General features: G+C 37.7%; 1 protein-coding gene across 1 annotated transcript in view; it reads left to right on the top strand.

The window, feature by feature from the left end:
- The window catches only part of GDF11 (growth differentiation factor 11), a 394,104-nt gene extending 378,173 nt beyond the window's left edge, over positions 1-15,931 (top strand). The window contains exons 2-3 of the mRNA XM_073663697.1: positions 6,926-7,299; positions 11,932-15,931. Coding sequence (XP_073519798.1) covers positions 6,926-7,299; positions 11,932-12,312 — 755 coding nt within the window. The 3' untranslated portion in view covers positions 12,313-15,931. The remainder of the gene's footprint in view (positions 1-6,925; positions 7,300-11,931) is intronic.
- Positions 15,932-22,182: the final 6,251 nt, after the last annotated feature.

Below are 22,182 nucleotides of genomic sequence, written 5' to 3'. Positions count from 1 at the left end.
GTAATAATCACCTAGGCAGGTTAACGATGCAACTATTTTTTATTCCTTAAGTCCATGGTCTTACAGCAACACCAGGTAGAAGGCCAAAATACAATGTCCCCAGTCCACTAGATTCAAACCCAGGGCCGGTAATTCCACTGCCCCTGTTCCAGACGATGCCCACTGTTTCCCAACTTTTGGGTGGCCCACAGCTTTTGTATCTCCCGCCGGTATAATCTGTAGTCACTGTCCATTCTCCTCCAGACGACGGATACCACGACCATAGCACATGTATCCAGCTCCAGCCAGCAACAACACCTCCATTTCCTTGTCAGTGTCCTAAATACCCCAAGCCTGGCCTTTGGGAAACACCCACCCCCAAAGCTAACTGTACATTGGTGGAGGTATTTTCCTGTGGCTGAGCCCCTCACCTGGGATCGCAAGTGAGACCCCTTGTGGTGACGGCTCCACTGGGGCTACTACCCCCATCCACACAATGGGACTAGCGACTTGAAGAACAATGGCTTAATTGAGGCCCCTGAGACACTAATGAAAGTAATGGATACATTTTGAAGAGTAAGTGATACATTTTGAAGAATTTGAAGTTTAATACTCTCATTGATATTAGATCTTTTCATAGTTTTAAGGTTGAAAGATCACACACATTTATGAAGTTCACGCTATGACCTAATATGTTGATCCAAAGGAAGGCAATAACCCCATGAAGCAGATGCTAATTTCCCCCTATAGGGGAAAAAATTCTTACCTTAGGTTATAGAATATTCGGAGCACAATAAAAAGGGGCTGCAAAAATTGTATAAAAAATGGAATAAAAGTCGCAGTCAAAAAGGAAAAATTACTTCCCTTGTTTTTTGGGTTTTTTATTTACCATGTTCAATTTACAGTTAAATTGACTTGGCAATATGATTCTACAGGTAAGTACAAATACGCATGTACCGTATATATATATATATATTTTTTTTTTAAGTAGTGAAAAAAAAAATTTAAAAATTTGCAGGGAAAAAAAAAAATGTTGTGTCTTCATTTTTCGAGACTGTTAGCGCTTTCAATTTTCAGGGTCTGGGGCTTATTTTTCACACCTTGAGCTGATGTTTTTACTGATACAAATTTGAGGAAGATACAATGTTTTGATTGCCTCTGATTGCATTTTTTTACAATGTTGCGGCAGCCAAAAAAAGTAATTCTGGAGTTTCAAATTTTTTTTCCGTTACGCCGTTCACGGATTGGATTAATTTATCATATATTTTGATAGACTAGACTTTTACGAATACAGTGATAACAAATATGTGTATTTTTTTAATTGTTTTTTATTTTATGGGGCAAAAGGGTGATTTGAACTATGTGTTTTTTACATTTTTTCATATTTTTAAAAACTTTTCTTTTTCACTTTTTACTGTATTTTAGTCATCTTAAGGCACTTGAAGCTCCCATCATCCATTCGCTTGTGCTATACATAGAAGTGCAACACCACTCCTATGTACAGTGAAAATCACGATGTCCTATGAACGCCAGCTACAGGCTGGTTTTCACAGGAGTAATGACAGTCACGGGGGTATTCAGCAGACCCCTCATGTCAGTAAGGGGTCATTGTTTTGTAGCCCCTCTACTAAACATCTTATTAAAGGATAAGTGAAAATATTTTATTATCTGGTCACTATTACCTAATTGATCCCTAACCTGCACATCTGATATTCTGCCCTATCCATTGGTTAAAAGTAGATCTAAAAGTCTCCCATCACTCCCACTCCCTTTTTATTGCGTCCTGCACTAGGTATGAGAGGTATTTGTCGTTTGGCCGACAGCGATCTTCCCTGACTTCCTCATATACACTCCTACAAAGCGAGAGAGTGCCCTTAAACAAAGAAATATATAACATCCATCTGCTTCTAACTAGTCAATAGAGTACAATGTAATTTACATGCACAATGATAAGGCAACAATAAAAATGTAGTGTCTGCAGATAGGAAGCCAATATTGGTTATCTAAACCATATTACTGTCAGTAGTGAAAGGGTACATTGGTACTGGACTCACCACCAAATTTGCTGCCGGAAACGCATAAGAGGCATTCATGATGAAGCAACACAATTAACTTTTTAATGGAGGAATCAATAAAGTAGGATTTACTTACGAATGTGCCGGCTTCGTTTTTTTTTCTTTTGTCAAAATCATATTACAGTTTACAATTTACTAATTTCCATCTTCTTCCTTCTCTACTTTCTTCCTTCCTGTTCCTCCTCTTCCCTACTAATCTAACTTTCATACGCTACTCCTTTCCTCCCTTTATTTCTCTCCTTTCACTCCCCACTTTCCTTGAAAACAAACTTTCACTCAGTTTGCTCCTTTATTTTTTTCCTCTTATTTTTTCCTCTGTTTTTGTCTTCTTATTTAAAGAGGCTGTCCGGTCTAAAACTACAAATCTGCAGTCACATTGACTGCAGACTTGTGCATCCTCACATCGCACACACTGCGCATTAAGAGGATTCTCCGGTGTCACCGCTATGCATATGCATACTCCCAGCCACATTCCAGCTAGACTGTTTCCGGCCTTGCTCAATACACTTGCATTGAAGGAGGCTGCGTCCATCTAGTCAGATTGTGACCGGCATTCCTGGCACTGGTACCGGAGAATCCTAACAGTGTGCAGTGTGTGTGATGTGAGGATTCACAAGTCTGCAGTCACATAGAGTGACTGCAAACTTGTAATTTTAGATCGGACAACCCCTTTAATGACCTTTCTTTCTTTTCTGTAGTTTGTTGTTTTGTTCTCTTCCGTTTCTCTGCTATATATTTCATTCTAGTCTTTTTGCTTTCATTTGCACATCTTTGTAACTTACAAACTCTTTGGGTATTTCTTACTTTCTTTCCCTAATTTTCCTCTTTTTTCCTATCTCTTTAATTTTTTACACTTTCGTACTGTATGCTTTACATTTCTATTTCTGTTCTTCCCCTCCCTCCCTTGCCCTCTCCTCTTGTCTTTGGTTCTAGGCTTTGATGAGTTGATTGTTTGGCTTGGCTCCATACTGGAGGAATTCTGGCTCTGTTCCCCAGTGTTCATTACTCCTCGGGGAGCTCTGAAACGGCCTGCTGCACTAGAAACTTTATTAGAAACAGATGTCCCTTAGTCTGTCCCTCGGGGCTCCGTCTCTTGAAAAACTGGTGCCACTAAGATCGCTGCCATAGAAAAATAAGGAGGGAGAAGTGGAGAAATAAGTTTGAAAGGGGGAAGAACGATTGCAAAAGCTAGATAAATAAAAAAAAGTGAGGGTTATTAGGTGATATAGGACAGTATCACTTACGTAATGTAAGTGAAAAGAAAACCATGTAACACGGCGAGCCATGTTCATTTACATCAGCATCTTTATCCTAGTGATTTTATTACATGGACAAAAGTACAGGATGCATTTTCTCATGTTTGATTACCAGTTGTCCCGACCTGTCATACTCTGTTTAGCCTTTATAGAAACAAACTGTTCAGAATCATTGCTTAAAGCCAGCTCCAGCAATACATCCCAAGCCTCTCTGTTACTGAAAAGACTGATTGTAAATGTATATTGAGTTTTACAGTAGCTGTAACCAGTATAAGGAAATTATTATTTGCTGTACATCATTTTGCTGTGCTGTATTACTGTAGCACTGTTTCATAGACTTGATGTGTACGCTTGTTAAGCATTCTATGTAGGGGCTAATAAAGCATTCAGTAACTTGCTGATGGGGCTTGTTAAGCATGTTTTAATGGCTATTAACCTCTGGATGCCATAGCCCTTTTTCTCCCTCCCCCCGTTTAACTTTCCAAAAGCTATAAATTTTCTTATTTTTCCGTTAATACAGCCATATGAGTGTTTGTTTTCTGTGGTTTTGCACCTTTTAATTTATCATATAATTAATTGAAAAATAAAAAAAATCTTTGTTAGGTGGAATGAGAAAAAAAGTGATGATTTAAATGTTTATATTTTATTTTTTTCAAGATACTTTGATTTTTTTTTTTAAAAAAACCTTTCATTTACATTTCTGTTTAGTCCCATTAGTAGCCTTGAACCTGCAATTAATGATACAATAGAGAATTAACCTATCATCATTCTCTTTTTAAGCCCTGCCCATGGCTTTCTAAATGTACTAAAATGAAGGCCTGGTGGTCTTCATTGGGACTGCCAAGACATCCAGTTGGCATCCTGCAATCCCGTTGTGGAGAAGGGTGTTGATGATAGGATGAAAGAGAGACAAGGAACTATCTACTCTATAGACCAGTGGTCCCCAACCTTTCTAACCTTGAGAGCCACATTCAGCTTTGAGAGAATTTAAGTCTAAGAGAGAGTTGCGAGCCACATCCAGCTCCCGCCCCCCTCACAGTAGTGACACACAGAGCCCCTATTGCTGGTATAATGATAGCCAAAGCTTTTCCACAGAATTCACACCGAGGCAGTACACCAAGATCCAGAGGTTCCCACAGTAAACAATACCTCCATTCAGTATTCTCCCATCAATCACTCCCACCACACTGGTGCATCCAGCTTCAAGCACCTCCTCTGGCAGTTATCATCATCCTGTCTCCTGCCTACCATGCTTAAATTATCTCCAAACCCCCAAGGCCAGAATATGCACATTCAGATCTGCTCTTTTTTGCAGGGCTACTCACAAAATTCACAATCTGGAGATCTGCTCTTCATAGTTGTTTGCTAGACTTGGTGTTAATGCACCAAGCTGGTAGCCAGCCGCGAGACACACATCATGGGCCCGCAAGCCAAATGTAGCTCCCGAGCCACAGGTTGGAGACCCCTGCTACAGACAATTAATATGAATTGCTCTAATTGCTATTTTTCTTTGATTCATTATGTCTTCATGCAATTTTAATTTATTTTTCCTTATTGAAAATAGCAAAATAATTAAACAGGCATTGTATGAAGCATGTTTCCCTCTGGAATACATAAAAACTAATTATATATGTTATAAGTAAACTACTTTTCATCTAATACATGTATTGGATAAAAATCTGATTTCTACAAAGTTCTTTCTTCTCTAATGTTAGTGGCAGCTGGACATCTTACATTAGCAATAGAATAGTTTACATAGTTTGAAAAGCATTTCTTTTGTGAATAATGTTTGGCACTCTTAGGGTTAACGGGGATAAGTATGGAAATTACATTAAAGAAGCACTCCCATGAAATTTTCTATCCTCTTAATATATTGCAATTATCATATTATATAACAATTGCTCATTTTCCTTTTCTACCCAGTTAATTATTCTCCTTTTTCTGCTCTATTTAGAAACACGAAGTCTCTTTTTCTTGCATGAGTCATCTCCCACTTCAACTCCTAACCCAGCTGCTCCGCTCCCCCCTGCCAGGGACTTTTATAGTGATGATTAATGCACGGAAAGAGATTTCCTGTTTCTACATAGAGCTTAGAACGATTCAGCTAGTCAGTTTTTACATGTGATGTCATAGACCTAATGGAAAGGATAAGAATTAATTGGGTAAAAGGGCAAAATGAGCAATTGTAAGTTCACAATGCTATATAATATGAAGGCTGCAATATATTAAGAGGATAAACCTTTTAATGGGAGTGCTTCCTTAAATTTGAACTTTGCCCAAAAGCTGAAAAGTGAGCATTGATAGAAGTTTCCAGTGACTAATTTGTGATGCCACTTCTGCTTAGATCATTTCTCTCTTTGGATTTTAAGGAGGACTACAGGAACAGATGGGGACTCTTGGATATTGTTACACAGGGTGTCATTTGTTGAGTCTGAAACTTGATAAAAGTAAATAAGAAAATCATAGACCCCAGGCACAGTTTGTTATAAAAAAGCAAATTGTATTTTACTTTCCATCCCACGGTCCAGCATTAAGTATTTGCCGGTGATACCAGTATCGGATATTGGCTGCAGCGCTGACTTTATTTAGATGGAACTCTCCACTCAGAACAACTGAGCTCATTGATTGTCTGCAACAGCCAATACTTGATAATGGGAGCATCAGCGGAGACTCAGCACTCGGTTTAGGGATGGGGAGTAAACTGTGGTTTGTCTTTTTATAACAAACTGCACCCGGGGACCGGAGATTTCTGAAAGGGGAAAATCCCTTTAAGTAAGCCAGAAGTGTGAGGATAATATAAGCAACAGTGCCCTTTGTAAATTTACATTGTTTGAGATCACTTAAAGTACCACTTAAGGTTTTTCACTGCGATCCCTGTAGAGCAGGGATGTCAAACTCAAACACACAGATGGCCAAAATGAAAAACTTGGACAAAGTCGCGGGCCAACCAGTATACAGTATAATGTGCCCCACAAAGTCCTCCATACAGAATAATGGGCCCCACATAGACTTCCTTACAGTATAATGGGCACCACAAAGTCCTCCATACAGAATAATGGGCCCCACAAAGCCCTCCATATAGAATAATGGGCCCTACATAGTCCTCCATAAAGTATTATGGGCACCACATAGTCCTCCATACAGAATAATGAGCCCCACAAAGCCCTCCATACAGAATAATGGGCCCCACATAGTCCTCCATACACAATAATGGTCCCCACATAGTCCTCCATACAGAATAATGGGCCCTACATAGTCCTCCATACAGTATTATGGGCACCACATAGTCCTCCATACAGAATAATGAGCCCCACAAAGCCCTCCATACAGAATAATGGGCCCCACATAGTCCTCCATACAGAATAATGAGCCCCACAAAGCCCTCCATACAGAATAATGGGCCTCACATAGGGTTGGTGGTTCTGGTGTCATGGGCCAAATAAAACCACGCTGCTGGCAAGATTTGGTTCACGGGCCAGAGTTTGACATGTATGCTTTAGAGAAATAAAACTTGTGTTGAAAGTCATAGATCAAAATGTAAACGTTTGTTACAATTTCTAAAGTAGCAGCATTCTTAACTTTCACTCATGACTACTCTTTCTCTTCCTTTTACAGCTGACCCAGTTGTGAGATTGGATGGAAACCCTCACTGCTGCTACTTTAACTTCAGCCCCAAAATTATGTTCACCAAGGTAGTAAAAGCCCAATTATGGGTTTATCTGCGTCCTGTGCAGCACACCTCCACAGTCTACCTGCAGATCCTGCGCCTGAAGCCTATATCTGAAGAAGGCAGCAAACACATTCGCATTAGATCTCTGAAGATTGACTTACATTCACGTACAGGCCATTGGCAAAGTATTGATTTTAAGCATGTGTTACAAAACTGGTTCAAGCAGCCACATAATAATTGGGGTATTGAGATTAATGCTTTTGACCCTAATGGAAATGATCTTGCTGTCACTTCTCTTGGACCTGGAGCAGAAGGCCTGGTGGGTATATTTTTCATAAATTAAAAATAATATATATATATATATATATATATATATATATATCAGATCATATAAATAATTTACATTTAATTGTTTGATTAGATTTGTACAATACAATTGCATTTATTAACCTACAAAGAATCACTTAAATCACAACAGGGACAATTCTACACAACAACAAACTGTACCAACAAAAAGGAGACAAAAATTCCCAATACACAATACACAATATGCACAATACAGTGCAAAAGCTTTAGGTGGGAATGGAAAAATTACTGCAAAGTATGTTTTTAAAAAATAGAAGTGTTAATAGTTTATTAATTAGCAAAATATAAAGTGAATGAACAAAAGATCAATCTAAATCAAATCAATATTTGGTATGACCATCCTTAGCCTTCAAAACAGAATCAGTTCTTCTAGGTATACTTGCACAAAGTCAGGGATTTTTATCATCAGATGTATGAGTAACCAATTACACACAAATAATGAAAATGAGCATCATTTTCATATTTAGGTTGAAACATAGTCATTAACTGAAACAGAGACACTTGTGTGCGAAACTTAAAGCTGGGTGAGGAACAGCCAAACTCTTCTACAAAGGTGAGGTTGTGGAAGACACTTACATGTCATAGGTCATACACCATGGCAAGACTGAGCACAGCAACAAGACACAAGGTAGCTATACTGATGAAATCATATGCTGTCCATCAGCACAGAACTGGCAGCAACCATTGGGAACCAACTACACCCATCTACTGTTCGGAGAAGTCTGGCAAGAAGTTGTCTTCATGGAGGAATTGTGACCAAGCCATACCTTTGACATGGAAACAAGGGCAAGCAAATCAGCTACGGAAGAAAGGATACAGTATATACTGGGGTGCAAAGAAATGGCAGCAGGTGTTCTGGATTGATGAGACAAAATGTGAAATATTTGGCTATAACAGAAGACAGTTTGTTCACAGAAGGACTGGAGAGTGGTACAATAATGAGGGTTTGCAGGCAATAGTGAAGCATGGCGGAGGTTTCTTACAAGTGTGCAATTTGGACAAGATTAATGGTGTCCTCGATGCTGATAGTTATCCAGTATGCAATACCATAAAGTAGGGGTCTGTGCAGCAGGACAACCTCCCCAAACAGCCAATGTCATTAAGAACTATCTTCAGCAAAAAAAAGAAGTCCTGGAAGTGATAATTTGGTTCCCACAGAGCCCTGATCTCAACATCGAGTCTGTCTGGGATTACAAAAAGATACAAAAGGATTTGCACAAATCTACATCCATAGATGATCTCGGTTAGTTCTCCAAGATGTTTGAAATAATCTTTCTGCGGAATTCCTTTAAAAACTATGTGCAAGTGTACCTAGAAGATTTGGTTTTGAAGAGAAATGGTTGCCACATTGAATATTGATTTGATTTAGATTTCTCTTTTATTCATTCACTTGGCATTTTTCTAATTAATAAAAATAAACCATTAAAACTTAATTTTTTAAAGGATTGTTACTTTGCAGCATTTTTTCCATATCTGTCTAAAAGTACTGTATATAAAATTATAGCTTTAGAAGTTTCAAAGGGTAATCAAAAGAATATATAAAAACTGATATAACTAGAAAAACAACAGACTAGGACCAGTTATATCAGTGGCCTAGTGGTACAGAAAACAGATCTGGTACATATCCAGAAAGCCATATAAAGCAGGTCCTAAGGTTAAAGGGAATCTGTCACCAAGTTTTTGCTACCTCATCTAAGAGCAGCATAATGTAGGAAAAGAGCCCCTGATTCCAACGATGTATCACTTAGTTTACTGGGTGCTGCAGTTGTGACACAATCAGAATTCTTATATGTAGCATGCAGCAGAGCAGAGAAAGCTAACGCTAAATTCAGTGTTTTAATCCTTACATCATGCTGTCCTCAGATGATAGAGCGAAAACCTGCTGACAGATTCCCTTTAAGTCAATCTAGATAGTAATAGCATCAAATATGATATACATAAAGACTCATCAACTGTCTAAAGTATTTTAACCAAACAAAAGATGGCAGTAATCCGCAGTATGATTAATAAATATTTGAATAATAAATATATATAATATCACAAAATACAGGATATGTTGATAAAAGAAATTAAAGTATTTAGGGAAAATAAGAGAAATGCTTGATTCTTTGAAAATCTGATATTTGGAAAAACACTAGCATCAAGGTTGTAGAGATGATTGTCTTCCTTGTGATGAGATGCCTCTTTTATTTTCCAAAAAGCCTTTGATAAATAAGGTGGAAACTTATAGATTAGGACATACGAACTAATGAACAAATAAAGGGAAATGGCAAAACGTGTAAACAGAACCCTTTAAAATATGTAAATGTATTGAATACTCTTAAAAACAGCACCAAAAATTCCCATGTATACAGTGAGCTTATCTACAAGACAATTGATAAAACTGTTCATAACCAAGCATCAGTACAGTATTTGGGGATACAAGTATAGATATAATCCAAATGATACCCCAAACCAATAGTCTGTTTTGAAACAACAATGGAAACTGTTCAATGTACTAGTCCCACTGACCATCAGTGCTGATTATTTTGATATACTTATACCATCAACACCCAGGAATCAGTATACCGTGGATGGGACAAAAATTCACAGACAAAACAGCAATTCTATGGCTAAACAAAATAGGATGAAGCTCTACTATTTCCATAAAGGCCTCCTGACGATCCACCGTTGGTGAAACGTGTAGAGGTAGAAAATGGGGCTGACAGTATGAACATCTATCAGTACGATAAGTCCATATTATACATTCTCGGCGTACCATGTGTATCCATCCTTGCTTAGGAATTATGTTGTCTAGATCAGTTTATTTTCTGTCATGTACGGGTGCTTCTCACAAAATTAGAATATCATCATTTTAGTTCTTCAATACAAATCTGTCAAGTCAGTAGTCTTCCCCATGATTGTGGAGCCTACTGAAACAGACTAAGGGACCTTTTTAAACACGTAGGAAGCCTTTGCAAGTGTTTTTTGTTAATTATTCTAATTTACTGAGATAATGACTTTTGTGTTTTCATTGGCTGTAAGCCATAATCATCAACATTAACAGAAATAAACACTTGAAATAGATCACTCTGTTTGTAATGAGTCTATATAATATGAGTTTCACTTTTTGTATTGAAGAACTGAAATAAATTAACTTTTTGATGATATTCTAATTTGGTGAGAAGCACCTGTATGTATAGCAAGGGCAACAAGGGCCCGTAAGGGATAGCCGCAGTGGAATGGGTGCGCCAAATCCCGTTATCTAGGGTGCCAACTTCCGCTGCTAGGCAGATACAGCTTAGCATCTATCCTAGGGTAATATAGGCTCCGATGATTGTGATATCACCTGGGATCATGTTTGATTTATCCTATTTTGTTTAATCACAGCATTGCTGTTTTATCTGTGATTTTTGTGTCATCCACGGTATACTGATTCCTGGGTGTTGATGGTATAAGTAAATCAAAATAATCAGCACTGATGGTCAGTGTGACTAGTACATTGAACAGTTTCCTTTGTTGTTTCAAAACAGACTATTGGTTTGGGGTATCATTTGAATTATATCTATACTTGTATCCCCAAATACCGTACTGATGCTTGGTTATGAACAGTTTTATCAATTGTCTTGCAGATACACTCACCGTATACATGGGAATTTTTGGTCCTGTTTTTAAGAGTATTCAATAAATTTACATGTTTTAAAGGGTTCTATTTACACTTGGAATCTTATAGATTGAGGTTGCAATTACTATACTCTTTCTGTGCACCAGTTTTGATATATCCCCCAATTGCAATGTGTCCTTATATTGTAAATGGTATTTACATGCTGCCATAGTGATAATCTGCAGGTAAATACAGTTTTAAACTTGTGGCAGTCTAATAGGAGCCACTTGCTTTCAGTCATAGGGGCGGCATTGGGGTAGTGAACAGTCTGCGCACACTACGCAGTGAGAACGCCATAATCACGCACACCACTCCTTGACTGACACTTTGCTCTGCAGCGTGTGTGCTGAGCAGGAGGTTAATCAAGGAGCAGAGAGACTGACTACAGCGCGCTCACTGTTTAGCGAGTGCTCATTGTACACTGTCCCAGTGCCACCATAACTATGAGAAGCAAGCAACTATAGGCAAGAATGTAACTTCATTTTCTAGCTGCACTTCCCTTTAGACTATTGCAAATGTTTAAAGGAATTTAACCAGAGAATTAACAGTATCGCTCTAAATTCCCTTTAACCTAACATACAACTAGAAATTTATTTGAGCATGTTAATAGCATCTTTCTCATCCAGAAACATATCAAATACACCAATCTGTTGCATGGCTTCCAAATTGCTTTGATTTCAAATAATGTGAATTTAAATTATGGATGGAAGTTGCGGCCTGACTGTGGGTCTAAGGATCTGAACTGACAGCTTCATAGATTCCAAGGAAACTGTTAGTTCGGGTCCTTAGACCCATTGTTGAGACAGAACTTGCATCTGGAATATGCTCATGTGAAATTGGCTTAAGGAAGTATTTCAATGTGTTAATAATAGGAAATGTTTCTTTCATTCTTCCCTACTTTCCACATTGCTTTGTTTTTAAGCCTATTTTTTTCCCATACAGCACCCTTTTATGGAATTGCGTGTTATGGAGAACAACAAGCGATCAAGGCGGAACTTGGGTCTTGACTGTGATGAGCACTCTACAGAGTCACGATGTTGCCGCTATCCGCTTACTGTGGACTTTGAGGCCTTTGGCTGGGACTGGATTATTGCTCCCAAACGTTACAAAGCCAACTACTGTTCTGGCCAGTGTGAATACATGTTCATGCAAAAGTACCCCCACACTCATCTTGTCCAACAAGCAAATCCACGGGGGTCTGCCGGTCCTTGCTGTACCCCTACTAAAATGTCACCAATTAATATGCTATATTTTAATGACAAACAACAAATTATTTATGGCAAGATCCCTGGAATGGTCGTAGATCGTTGTGGATGCTCTTAAGACTTTGGCTCTCTGTCCTCTATAACTACTCTTATTCAAGTCTTTTCTTTCTCTCAAGGGTACAAGCAGACCAAAATCTGGTATTGGGGATGGTGCAGTATATTTGCTGCCACTCCCTTTATCCAAACCTAGTTAAAACGCTAGAGATTTGACACTTTTATGTGTTATTTCTGCATTTAGTTAAGCTCTTGCGATGACTGCCATTATCTTTACATCTGGTGATTATGGCACCTCAGTTTTGGGCCCATTCCTATGTATCTATGATGAAAAACAGCAAGTAGCAGCTCAAATCATGACGTGTCATATTGCAAAGGATGAAATAGACCTGCTATCCTTTAGGCAGCTTACAGTGAAAGCTAATCATTGTGCAAAAATGCTAATTTCATGGGTATGAAGGGGATGTATTATTCACTTCTAAGATTTTTTTTTTTTGTATTTCTTGCAAGTTGTTGTTTGCAAACTAGGGCCAAAAAAGATCTGTTTTGCACTTGACAACTTCCTATTGCATTATAAATGTTTTCTCAAATTGGTCTTCTCAGAAGTGCATTGCATGGATTGCTTTGTGCTTTGCGTTCTACTCACTCATACATAACCTGCCCTAAAATCACTGGAAGTTCCCTCCTACCTTTAATCTTTTGCAACTGTTCCCTTAAAGGGAAACTCCAAGAAGAATATTCTCTGGAGGTTGCCTGTTTCTACTGCTCTGTGCAATACAAAATGCAAAGCATAAGTTAAATAAAGAATTCCTTGTAAGTTTCCACTTTCGGCTAATCATGTAACGTCTTTGTCCTTTCCTCGGTCATATGCCGTACATAGCATATGTATCAGGAATCCTGTTTAAAAATCAGTGGCAAAGGTCTGGATCAGCAACCAACAGGTTAACCTTAAAATTTGAAAATATAATAATAAACTAGAAATTCTGCCCAAAAAATGTTAGTGATTAGACTGGATTTTCATCCTATGGCGGTCCAGTGAGTATGAAATCACAAGGAATCACTGTGTTGATGCTTCTCAGGGATTGGGCTAACATCAGATTTGAGTAAAGTTCCTATTTATCATGTTTTATTAATTGTTTTGTGTCATGAGCTTCTGATATACAGACCAGTAAACTTAAGCTCATGTCTATTTTCAGTTTTTCCTACAAAGGAAATATGCCCATTCTATTAATTCAATCGACTTGCACTTATCAATTGATATAATTCTTATTTGGTTTTGTTATATATCTAGTTTTGTTTTGTTTTTCAAAAGGGGCTCCCAAAATCATACACCATGGCACCCATATTATCTGAAGTCACCCAAAACGTTTAAGTCGCATTAATACAATATGTTCTAGGTACCTATCCATACTTGCACTTCTACATGGGTATTTTAGGATACTGTGAGAAAACAATCATTTTTTTTATGTGATGTGTGGCGATAAATGATATGGAGCTGTTCACATGTTAACCACTGTTTGCAGCTACAGTAAGAGTATCTTGCCATTCCGACTTCAGTGCCTTGGTTCCTAAATGCCCTTTAAATAGACTTTTTCTGTCCAAAATCTACAGTACAGTATATATAAATATATAGTTTTTTTTCTCCATTTTACCCCAAATTTTGGATTTCAAATTAAATAGCTTTAAATTGTAGTGACTATGAGGAGATGAGCAATTATACAGTAGGCTCTGGAAACTTTTTTGTTTTGGTACATTCGCAATGTCCAAAAAAATGGCTAAACATAAATAATTACATTCTTAAGTTTTTCAGTTATTTTAGAGGAACAAATTACAGTAACTTCAAATCTAATATCAACAATAAAAGTAGCTATGAGGAATGAAAGCTTGGGCGGCGGAGACATTCTTCAGTGTATTTCATACTTCACAAATGTAGAGAAGAAAATCTCAGACTATAGGTTCAGTTTATTTTTGAAATATTTGTTATGGGTATTTCTTTAGCAATGGGGGTCCAAAGGATCACTTTTTTATTTTGGGTAGGAGGGGGGTTCAATGGCACCATTTGCACTATAGAAGGTCTTTGGACCAGTGGAAGAAGAGATGCCATTTTTTTGTTCCTGTTTAGTCTCCAACAGGCTCCAGACTTGAAGGGACAGGTTGTCCAGATGCTGTAAATTCTTTATAGGAGGCATTGCACTGTAAGCACCCACATGCATCAGAATTGTACATCCAGGACTACTAGAGGTAGTTCCTTCCAAGCTGGGATTGTCCATCATTTATATGTGTATGTTTACCTGTGTGAGTCAGTTTGTAGCAGGTATGTATTGAGTTGGAAAGAAAGGTTGTTTTCTGCTGGAAGGCGATTCCCTGCTATTAAAAAAAAAAGCAAGAAAACAAACTAATGCCTACTTTAGGGGGTGACACTATCCTTATGCCAAACGCTAATTAAGTCCTGTGTTATTGTGCAAGCCTCCACAAACTTTAATGGACGATATCGGTCACAAACTTTACTTGACTGTTTGTAATCAGTGAACAGTTGTTTTGCAGCTTCAAGCTTTGAGCTACAATATAACCATTATTGCTATAATTACCTGATGTTCTTGTAACTACATGCAAAAGAACACACCATTTACTGCACTCGCATTTGGCGGCTGGATACGCTTAACAGATGGATTTTTTTTTACCAGCTCTTTGAAAAGAAGATGCAAGAAGGATTTTCTTTTCTGTGTTGACCAGCCAAAATGACAATGCCCAATGATTCTGTCATTAATCAATGACAGACACTCTGATGACGGAACATTTGCTTACCAGTGGGACATTTGATCTTTTGACTTATCGGTGTGTGTAAATTTATGTATATTTGTTGACTCATATTTCTCCCATACAGAATTGTGTGCGAGTTTTGTGCAGACATGTTCTCATTTAATTTGTCTATATTGGAAAGGAATTTTTTTTTTCCTATGAAGGAAACTTGGTGCTGTGACTTTCCTGAAAAACATGTTTCTTTTCCACAAAAATACTGTTTCAATTCTATGTTTAATTTAATACAATATTTAACTAATATAAATTATTCCAAGGACAAACTGTGGGATCCCCCATTGGTATTGTTCAATTTAATGTAGCAGTCCAAATAAATTAAGACATGAATTGGTTACAGATATGTTTATAAGACATAGGCACAAGACAGTAAAATCTAATTTTGAGATTACCATAAAAAATTGCATTACAAAAAAGTTTTCCATGATGATGGCCACTTTGAATAGTATTTGGTGGAACTTTGAAAACTTTGACAGGGCATCTGGTGTAAATAGAAGTGTAGATCTTCTCCAAGAGGTGGTCTTCTGAAGTTATTCTGAATCTATATTGCAGATATAATTACACTAATGTTTTGTCAATTTATTCTTTCACTTGTATTTTTGTGTAGAGGATTGATATATTTCAAATGTATCTTTCCATAAAAGCAGCAATTAAAGTCATACTGTTTCTAGGGAAGATGTAAAACTTCTAAGCCTTGGCTGGTTATGTAGCAACTTGGTCACTTTTCTGAAGACATGGAGGGTCAGGGAGTCTTAATGGACTGGTCTGAGCTTCCAAAGTACAGTGGGGAAAAAAAGTATTTAGCCAGGCAGCAATTGCGCAAGTTCTCCCACTTAAAAAGATGAGAGAGGCCTGTAATTGACATCATAGGTAGACCTCAACTATGAGAGACAAAATGAGAAAACAAATCCTGAAAATCACATTGTCTGATTTGGAAAGAATTTTTTTTTCAAATTTTGGTGGAAAATAAGTATTTTGTCAATTACAAACAAGCAAGATTTCTGGCTCTCACAGACCGGTGACTTCTTCTTTAAGAGGCTCCTCTGTCCTCCACTCATTACCTGTAGTACAGGCACCTGTTTGAACTTGTTATCAATATAAAAGACACCTGTCCGCAACCTCAAACAGTCACACTCCAAACTCCACTATGGTGAAGACCAAAGAGCTGTCAAAGGACACCAGAAACAAAATTGTAGCCCTGCACCAGGCTGGGAAGACTGAATCTGCAATAGGCAAGCAGCTTGGTGTGAAGAAATCAACTGTGGGAGCAATAATTAGAAAATGGAAGACATACAAGACCACTGAAAATCTCACGCGATCTGGGGCTCCACACAAGATCTCACCCCGTGGAGTCAAAATGATCTCAAGAACAGTGAGCAAAAATCCCAGAACCACACAGGGGGACCTAGTGAATGACCTACAGAGAGCTGGGACCAACGTTACACAGGCTACCATCAGTAACACACTACGCTGCCAGGGACTCCTGCAGTGCCAGACGTGTCCCCATGCTTAAGCCATTACATGTCCGGGCCTGTCTGAAGTTTGCTAGAGAGCATTTGGATGATCCAGAAGATTATTAGGAGAACGTCATATGGTCAGATGAAACCAAAGTAGAACTGTTTGGTAGAAACACATCTCGTCGTGTTTAGAGGAGAAAGAATGCTGAGTTGCATCCAAAGAAAACCATACCTACTGTGAAGCATGGGGGTGGCAACATCATGCTTTGGGGCTGTTTCTCTGCCAAGGGACCAGGACGACTGATCCGTGTACATGAAAGAATGAATGGGGCCATGTATCTAGAGATTTTGAGTGCAAATCTCCTTCCATCAGCAAGGGCATTGAAGATGACAATGATCCCAAGCACACCGCCAGGGCAACAAAGGAGTGGCTTCATAAGAAGCATTTCAAGGTCCTGGAGTGGCCTAGCCAGTCTCCAGATCTAAACCCTATAGAAAACCTTTGGAGGGAATTGAAAGTCTGTGTTGCCCAGTGACAGCCCCAAAGCACCATTGCTCTAGAGGAGATCTGCATGGAAGAATGGGCCTTGTGAAGACTTACAGAAAACGTTTGACCTCTGTCATTGCCAACAAAGGACATCTAAAAAAGTATTGAGATGAACTTTTGTAATTGACCAAATACTTATTTTCCACTAAAATTTGAAAAAAAATTCTTTCCAAATCAGACAATGTGATATCCAGGATATGTTTTCTCATTTTGTCTCTCATATTTGAGGTCTACCTATGAAGTCAATTACAGGCCTCTCTCATCTTTTTAAGTGGGAGAACTTGCACAATTCGTGGCTGACTAAATACTTTTTTCCTCACTGTATCTTAAAAATGAGCTGCTTGGACACTCCAAATAAGGAATGACATTATATCTCCTGTTAACTATGGAGCAAATGGATCTACTGTTACTTTTCCATGAAGATTGTTAAAGATTACAATTTTTCATTATACAAAATTAATATATTATTGTGATGTGCTAGCAAAACCTTTGACAAGCTACAATCCACATCACAAACTGTAGGTGGCCACACATTGACACATATTGCATAAATAACTACCAAGTATAGTAAAATAATGTTTTTTGCAAAGCTGGTCATCTTGCATCACTCATCTCTAGTTATGTCAAGGGAAGAGGAAAGGTAAGAAAGGACACATCTGTTAATTGGGATAGTTCTTCTATGATATTCTTTAGTACCTCACTAAGATAAGTTAATTATGCCAATTTTGGTAGATAAGCTGGCATACTATTAATGCCATGAAGCACTAGCTGTAGTGTATCAGTACGACAAGAAGAAAAAATAAGGTCGGGGTCAACTGCCTGAGAGATCCCTCTGATTTACATCAGAAGATCAGTATTATATATGATGTGAGCATTTGGGGAGGAAGCCTTGTTACAGAAGTTTCATTGGAGCCCAGTAGTTGAGGGCTATGTCTCTGGGCAAGGTAGCCTATCCTAAAATTTTGCAACCCTCCCTTTAACATTACATGCAGTTTTTTTCGAATGACTTTTGTCTCTGTGTCTTACATAGATAGCTACAGCAATTAGGCAGGCAAGGCTGATTTCAAATGGAATTGCCCTTTTAAATGCTCTTGTTCAATGACTTTTTACAACATTTTTAGAACACATAGCTCCTAAATATCTAAGAACTGAAAAATGACTACGTGATCTCAATATATATTCTTAAATCCTGGTATATAAGCTGGGCAAGTTTTGCTTTACAAAACAGATCCGTCATGAAAACTTAAGTGTATTAGTTTAGATTTTATGTTAGAATTGCAAATATAAAATATGGTTGAACTTGCAGCACCAAGTCAGCATTACATATAAGTATAATCCTTTGTAATATTAGTTGCCAATCACTTGTATATTATGTTTTGTCCTGTTTCATAAATTACTGGTTCTGTCTGCTTTATCTCAAATTACTCTATATATTTCTTTGCTGATTCAATCTCAGTTTAAAAACCTTAGGGCAACACAATAATGGTTGTAAATGGCTGGCTTTCTACTGGTAGAGAGAAACAACATGGTTTTAAGCTCCTCATGCTGTGTATAAATGGTGTTACTCTATCATATGTTTTAGTACTTGTTATTGTAAATTTCATACATCTTAGTACCACTTCATTCATTTTTATAGATCTTGTTTTGTACAATAAAGTGCATTAATATAGCCAAATGATTTTATTTCTTTGGGTTATTTTATTTCTGCTGGGGAACACATTTAACCAATAGCCTATAACCCAACTGCTAAAAAGCTAATTTTTACATAGAAATTATATAGTCATGCTAATAGGTTACAAAAATCATCTAAAATATTTCTGAACTTCATAAAATATTATAATAATATAGAAAGATAATAAACAAGGATTAAAATCACTCAGGTTGGATTGTGCAGGCAACATTGATAAAGAGGTAAATATTACATGGAAATACTTGCAACATTATGAATTAATTTCAGGTCAAAAGAGAACAGACTAATTTTACAACAATGGGCACTAAACTTCAATGTACATTAAAGAAGTTTGCTAAAAAAAAAATGTAATCGGGGCATTCATATAGCAAAAAACAAAACAAAACTGAGCCATACTCACTTTCTGTTACTCCCATGGATCCAGCAAATGCTACTCCAGTGGTCTGTGCAGGCACCAGTAGTGATGATGTTCTTATGTCACAAGACCACTGAGGCCCATGCTTGGCTGCAACCAGGGCGTGACTACAAGTGGTGCAGGGTTTGCAATCGCACCTAGGCCCTGAAGCCTAAGAGGCCCAAAAAGTCTCTTTGGCCTATATGAAAAGACCAATACTATTAAAACTTTGCAATATTTGGTGGACCTGTTGGAGCTTTTGCCTTGAGACCCTTGAGCTTTAAATTACGCCATTGGCTGAAATGGTTAAATGACAAGAACACTGCATTATCAGAGAAACATCCGATGATGGGCAGTTTTAGTCATATGATATCAGTAGTGCTGTCACAGAAGTTATAATTTATGGTGCCACATTAGTTCAGTTTAATCATATCTTTGGGATTTCTGCTTGCATGACCCTGTCTGAGGAGTCCGAGTCATGAAGTCAGGGTTTGAGCTAGTTTTGAGTGAAGTTGGAATAAGTAGAAATCTACAGATTCCGACTCCAGTTTTAAAAAGAATAGTAGCTGTCATTAATCTTGTATCATTATAAGATTGCAATATTAATAATACGATTGCATAATTGATTTATACTTTGTTGTCATTGTCTGTTTATGAATTGTTTGGAGTCAGAACTTTGGCTTACCAATTCCAAAGCCCTGATCTTACCTCATAAACATAACTCCAAAGTGACGCTAGGATTTTCCCTTCAATCTAGGTTGCTGTCCACTGTCTGTTGTCAAGTGCAATCCATCTCTAGCAGCAGAGAAGCTGAAACAGATTGCAGGGAGTAGGGGAAGGGCAATGTTCTTCTATACTTGCTTCCCCATCTGTCATTCAGCACACAGGAATAACAGAAAGGTGGGAAGTGATGAAATTCAAGTACAGAAATGGGTCTACTTTTACTTTTCCATAAAGTTTGTTAAAGATTACAATTTTTCATTATACAAAATTAATATAGTATCGTGATGTGCTAGCAAAATCTTTGACAAGCTACAATCCATATCACAACATGTGGGTGGCCACACATTGATACACATTGCATAAATAACTACTAAGTATAGTAAAATAATGTTTTTTGCAAAGCTTGTCATCTTGCATCACTCATCTCTGGATATGTCAAAGGAAGAGGAATGGTAAGAAAAGATACATCTGTTAATTGGGATAGTTCTTCTACACACAGGAATAACAGAAAGATGGATTTACAGTTTGAGGCAGGCAAGACATTAGACAATGGTAAGTGTAATGCATGCTGGGAAGTGAAGAAAATTAAGTCCCAGCACATGTAGTGTTAACAGAATTGGGTCTACTCTTTCTTTTCCATGAAGTTTGTGAAAGATTACAATTTTTCATTATACAAAATTAATATGTTATTGTGATGTGTTGATGAAGAGAAGCAGCCTACTCAAGAAATATAGATGGCAAGTTACAGAGCATGGAAATCAGGACACTCACTGGACATATTACACTTCATTGAGCACCAAAAGCATTTTTAACTTCTAGTGCGGGATGAAGACAGCAACAAGTTTTGTGTGAAAGAACAAGTACACTTTCAGGCCATGCAGTGATTTCCATGCTGTGCTGCCTATTCAGTGTGGTGCAGTGATTTGAAATACGTTGCTGTTATGACTGCCAAAGCACATTCACACGAATAACGTACAAACCAAACCAGGAAGACAACTGAACCTGACAGGTCCCTGTGCAGACTAGGAAAAACCCTTCTCTGACCCTGGCTTGTCCCTGCCTGACCGCAGAGGTTGGCACCCTAAGATAATTTAATGGTGCCCCACTCGATGGCAGCATACCCTAAATGTCCTTATCAGTTTCTAGGATCGCTAGAGTAGCACACCCCTAAGAAATAAAGGAATTACACACAAAACTACTGCAATCAGCACAAACTACAGCAAAGTGAATGAATCTAACAAAGTCTATCACCAGCAGGAGACACCAGTATGTGAAGGTATTTAAAGCTGCACCCAAAAGGTGATAGGACAGACAAGCAGAGTAAATGTAGTACACCTGTTACCGAAAACTGACAGAAATAAAGATAACAGAACTAAAACACCCAAAGAAAAGGTGTATCTGCTGTGGCTTAGTGGAAAGAGACTCTGACCACAAAATAAAGGGTTCGAATCCAGAAACATGACAATAGCAAAACAAACTATTAGGAAACATTTTAGAAATGGCAACTGTTCTTTCATTCTATTTTTAAAATATTATCAAAAGCAAATTCATGCTGAAAGGACGCAAGCATTTATTTTTAGAGTCAATTACTCAGTTTGGGGATTGCGCACATAAACTGGTGTTTAACAAAAATACATAAGATGAAGACAAGTACATTAACCCTTTCACGCCAGAGCCTGTTTTCGCCTTCGTGACCAGGCCAATTTTTTCAATTCTGACCACTGTCAATTTATGAGATAATAGCTCTGGAACGCTTCAACGGATCCCCCTAATTCTGAGATTGTTTCTTTTGTGACATCTTGTACTTCATGATAGTGGTAAAATTTCTTCGATATCACTTGCTTTTATTTGTGAAAAAAATCGGAAATTTGGCAAAAATTTTGAAAAATTTTGCAATATTCAAACTTTAAATTTTCATGCCCTTAAATCAGAGAGATATGTCACACAAAATAGTTAATAAATAACATTTCCCACATGTCTACATTACATCAGTACAATTTTGGAACCAAATTTTTTTTTTGTTAGGAAGTTCTAAGGGTTAAAAGTTGACCAGCGATTTCTCATTTTTCCAACAAAATTTACAAAACCATTTTTTTAGGGACCACATTTTATTTGAAGTGACTTTGAGGGGCCTTTATGACAGAAAATATCCAAAAGTGACACCATTCTAAAATCTTCATCCCTCAAGGTGCTCAAAACCACATTCAAGAAGTTTATTAACCCTTCAGGTACTTCACGGGAATTTTTGGAATGTGAAAGAAAACAATGAACATTTAACTTTTTTTCACAAAAATTTTACTTTAGACCCA

This window comes from Phyllobates terribilis, unplaced genomic scaffold, assembly GCF_046119375.1.
Source record: "Phyllobates terribilis strain yellow unplaced genomic scaffold, ASM4611937v1 Scaffold_2__4_contigs__length_985480577, whole genome shotgun sequence".
Classification (NCBI taxonomy): Eukaryota; Metazoa; Chordata; class Amphibia; order Anura; family Dendrobatidae; genus Phyllobates; species Phyllobates terribilis.
The sequence above is the reverse complement of the archived record's forward strand: the minus strand, read 5'-3'. Positions and strand labels throughout refer to the sequence as shown.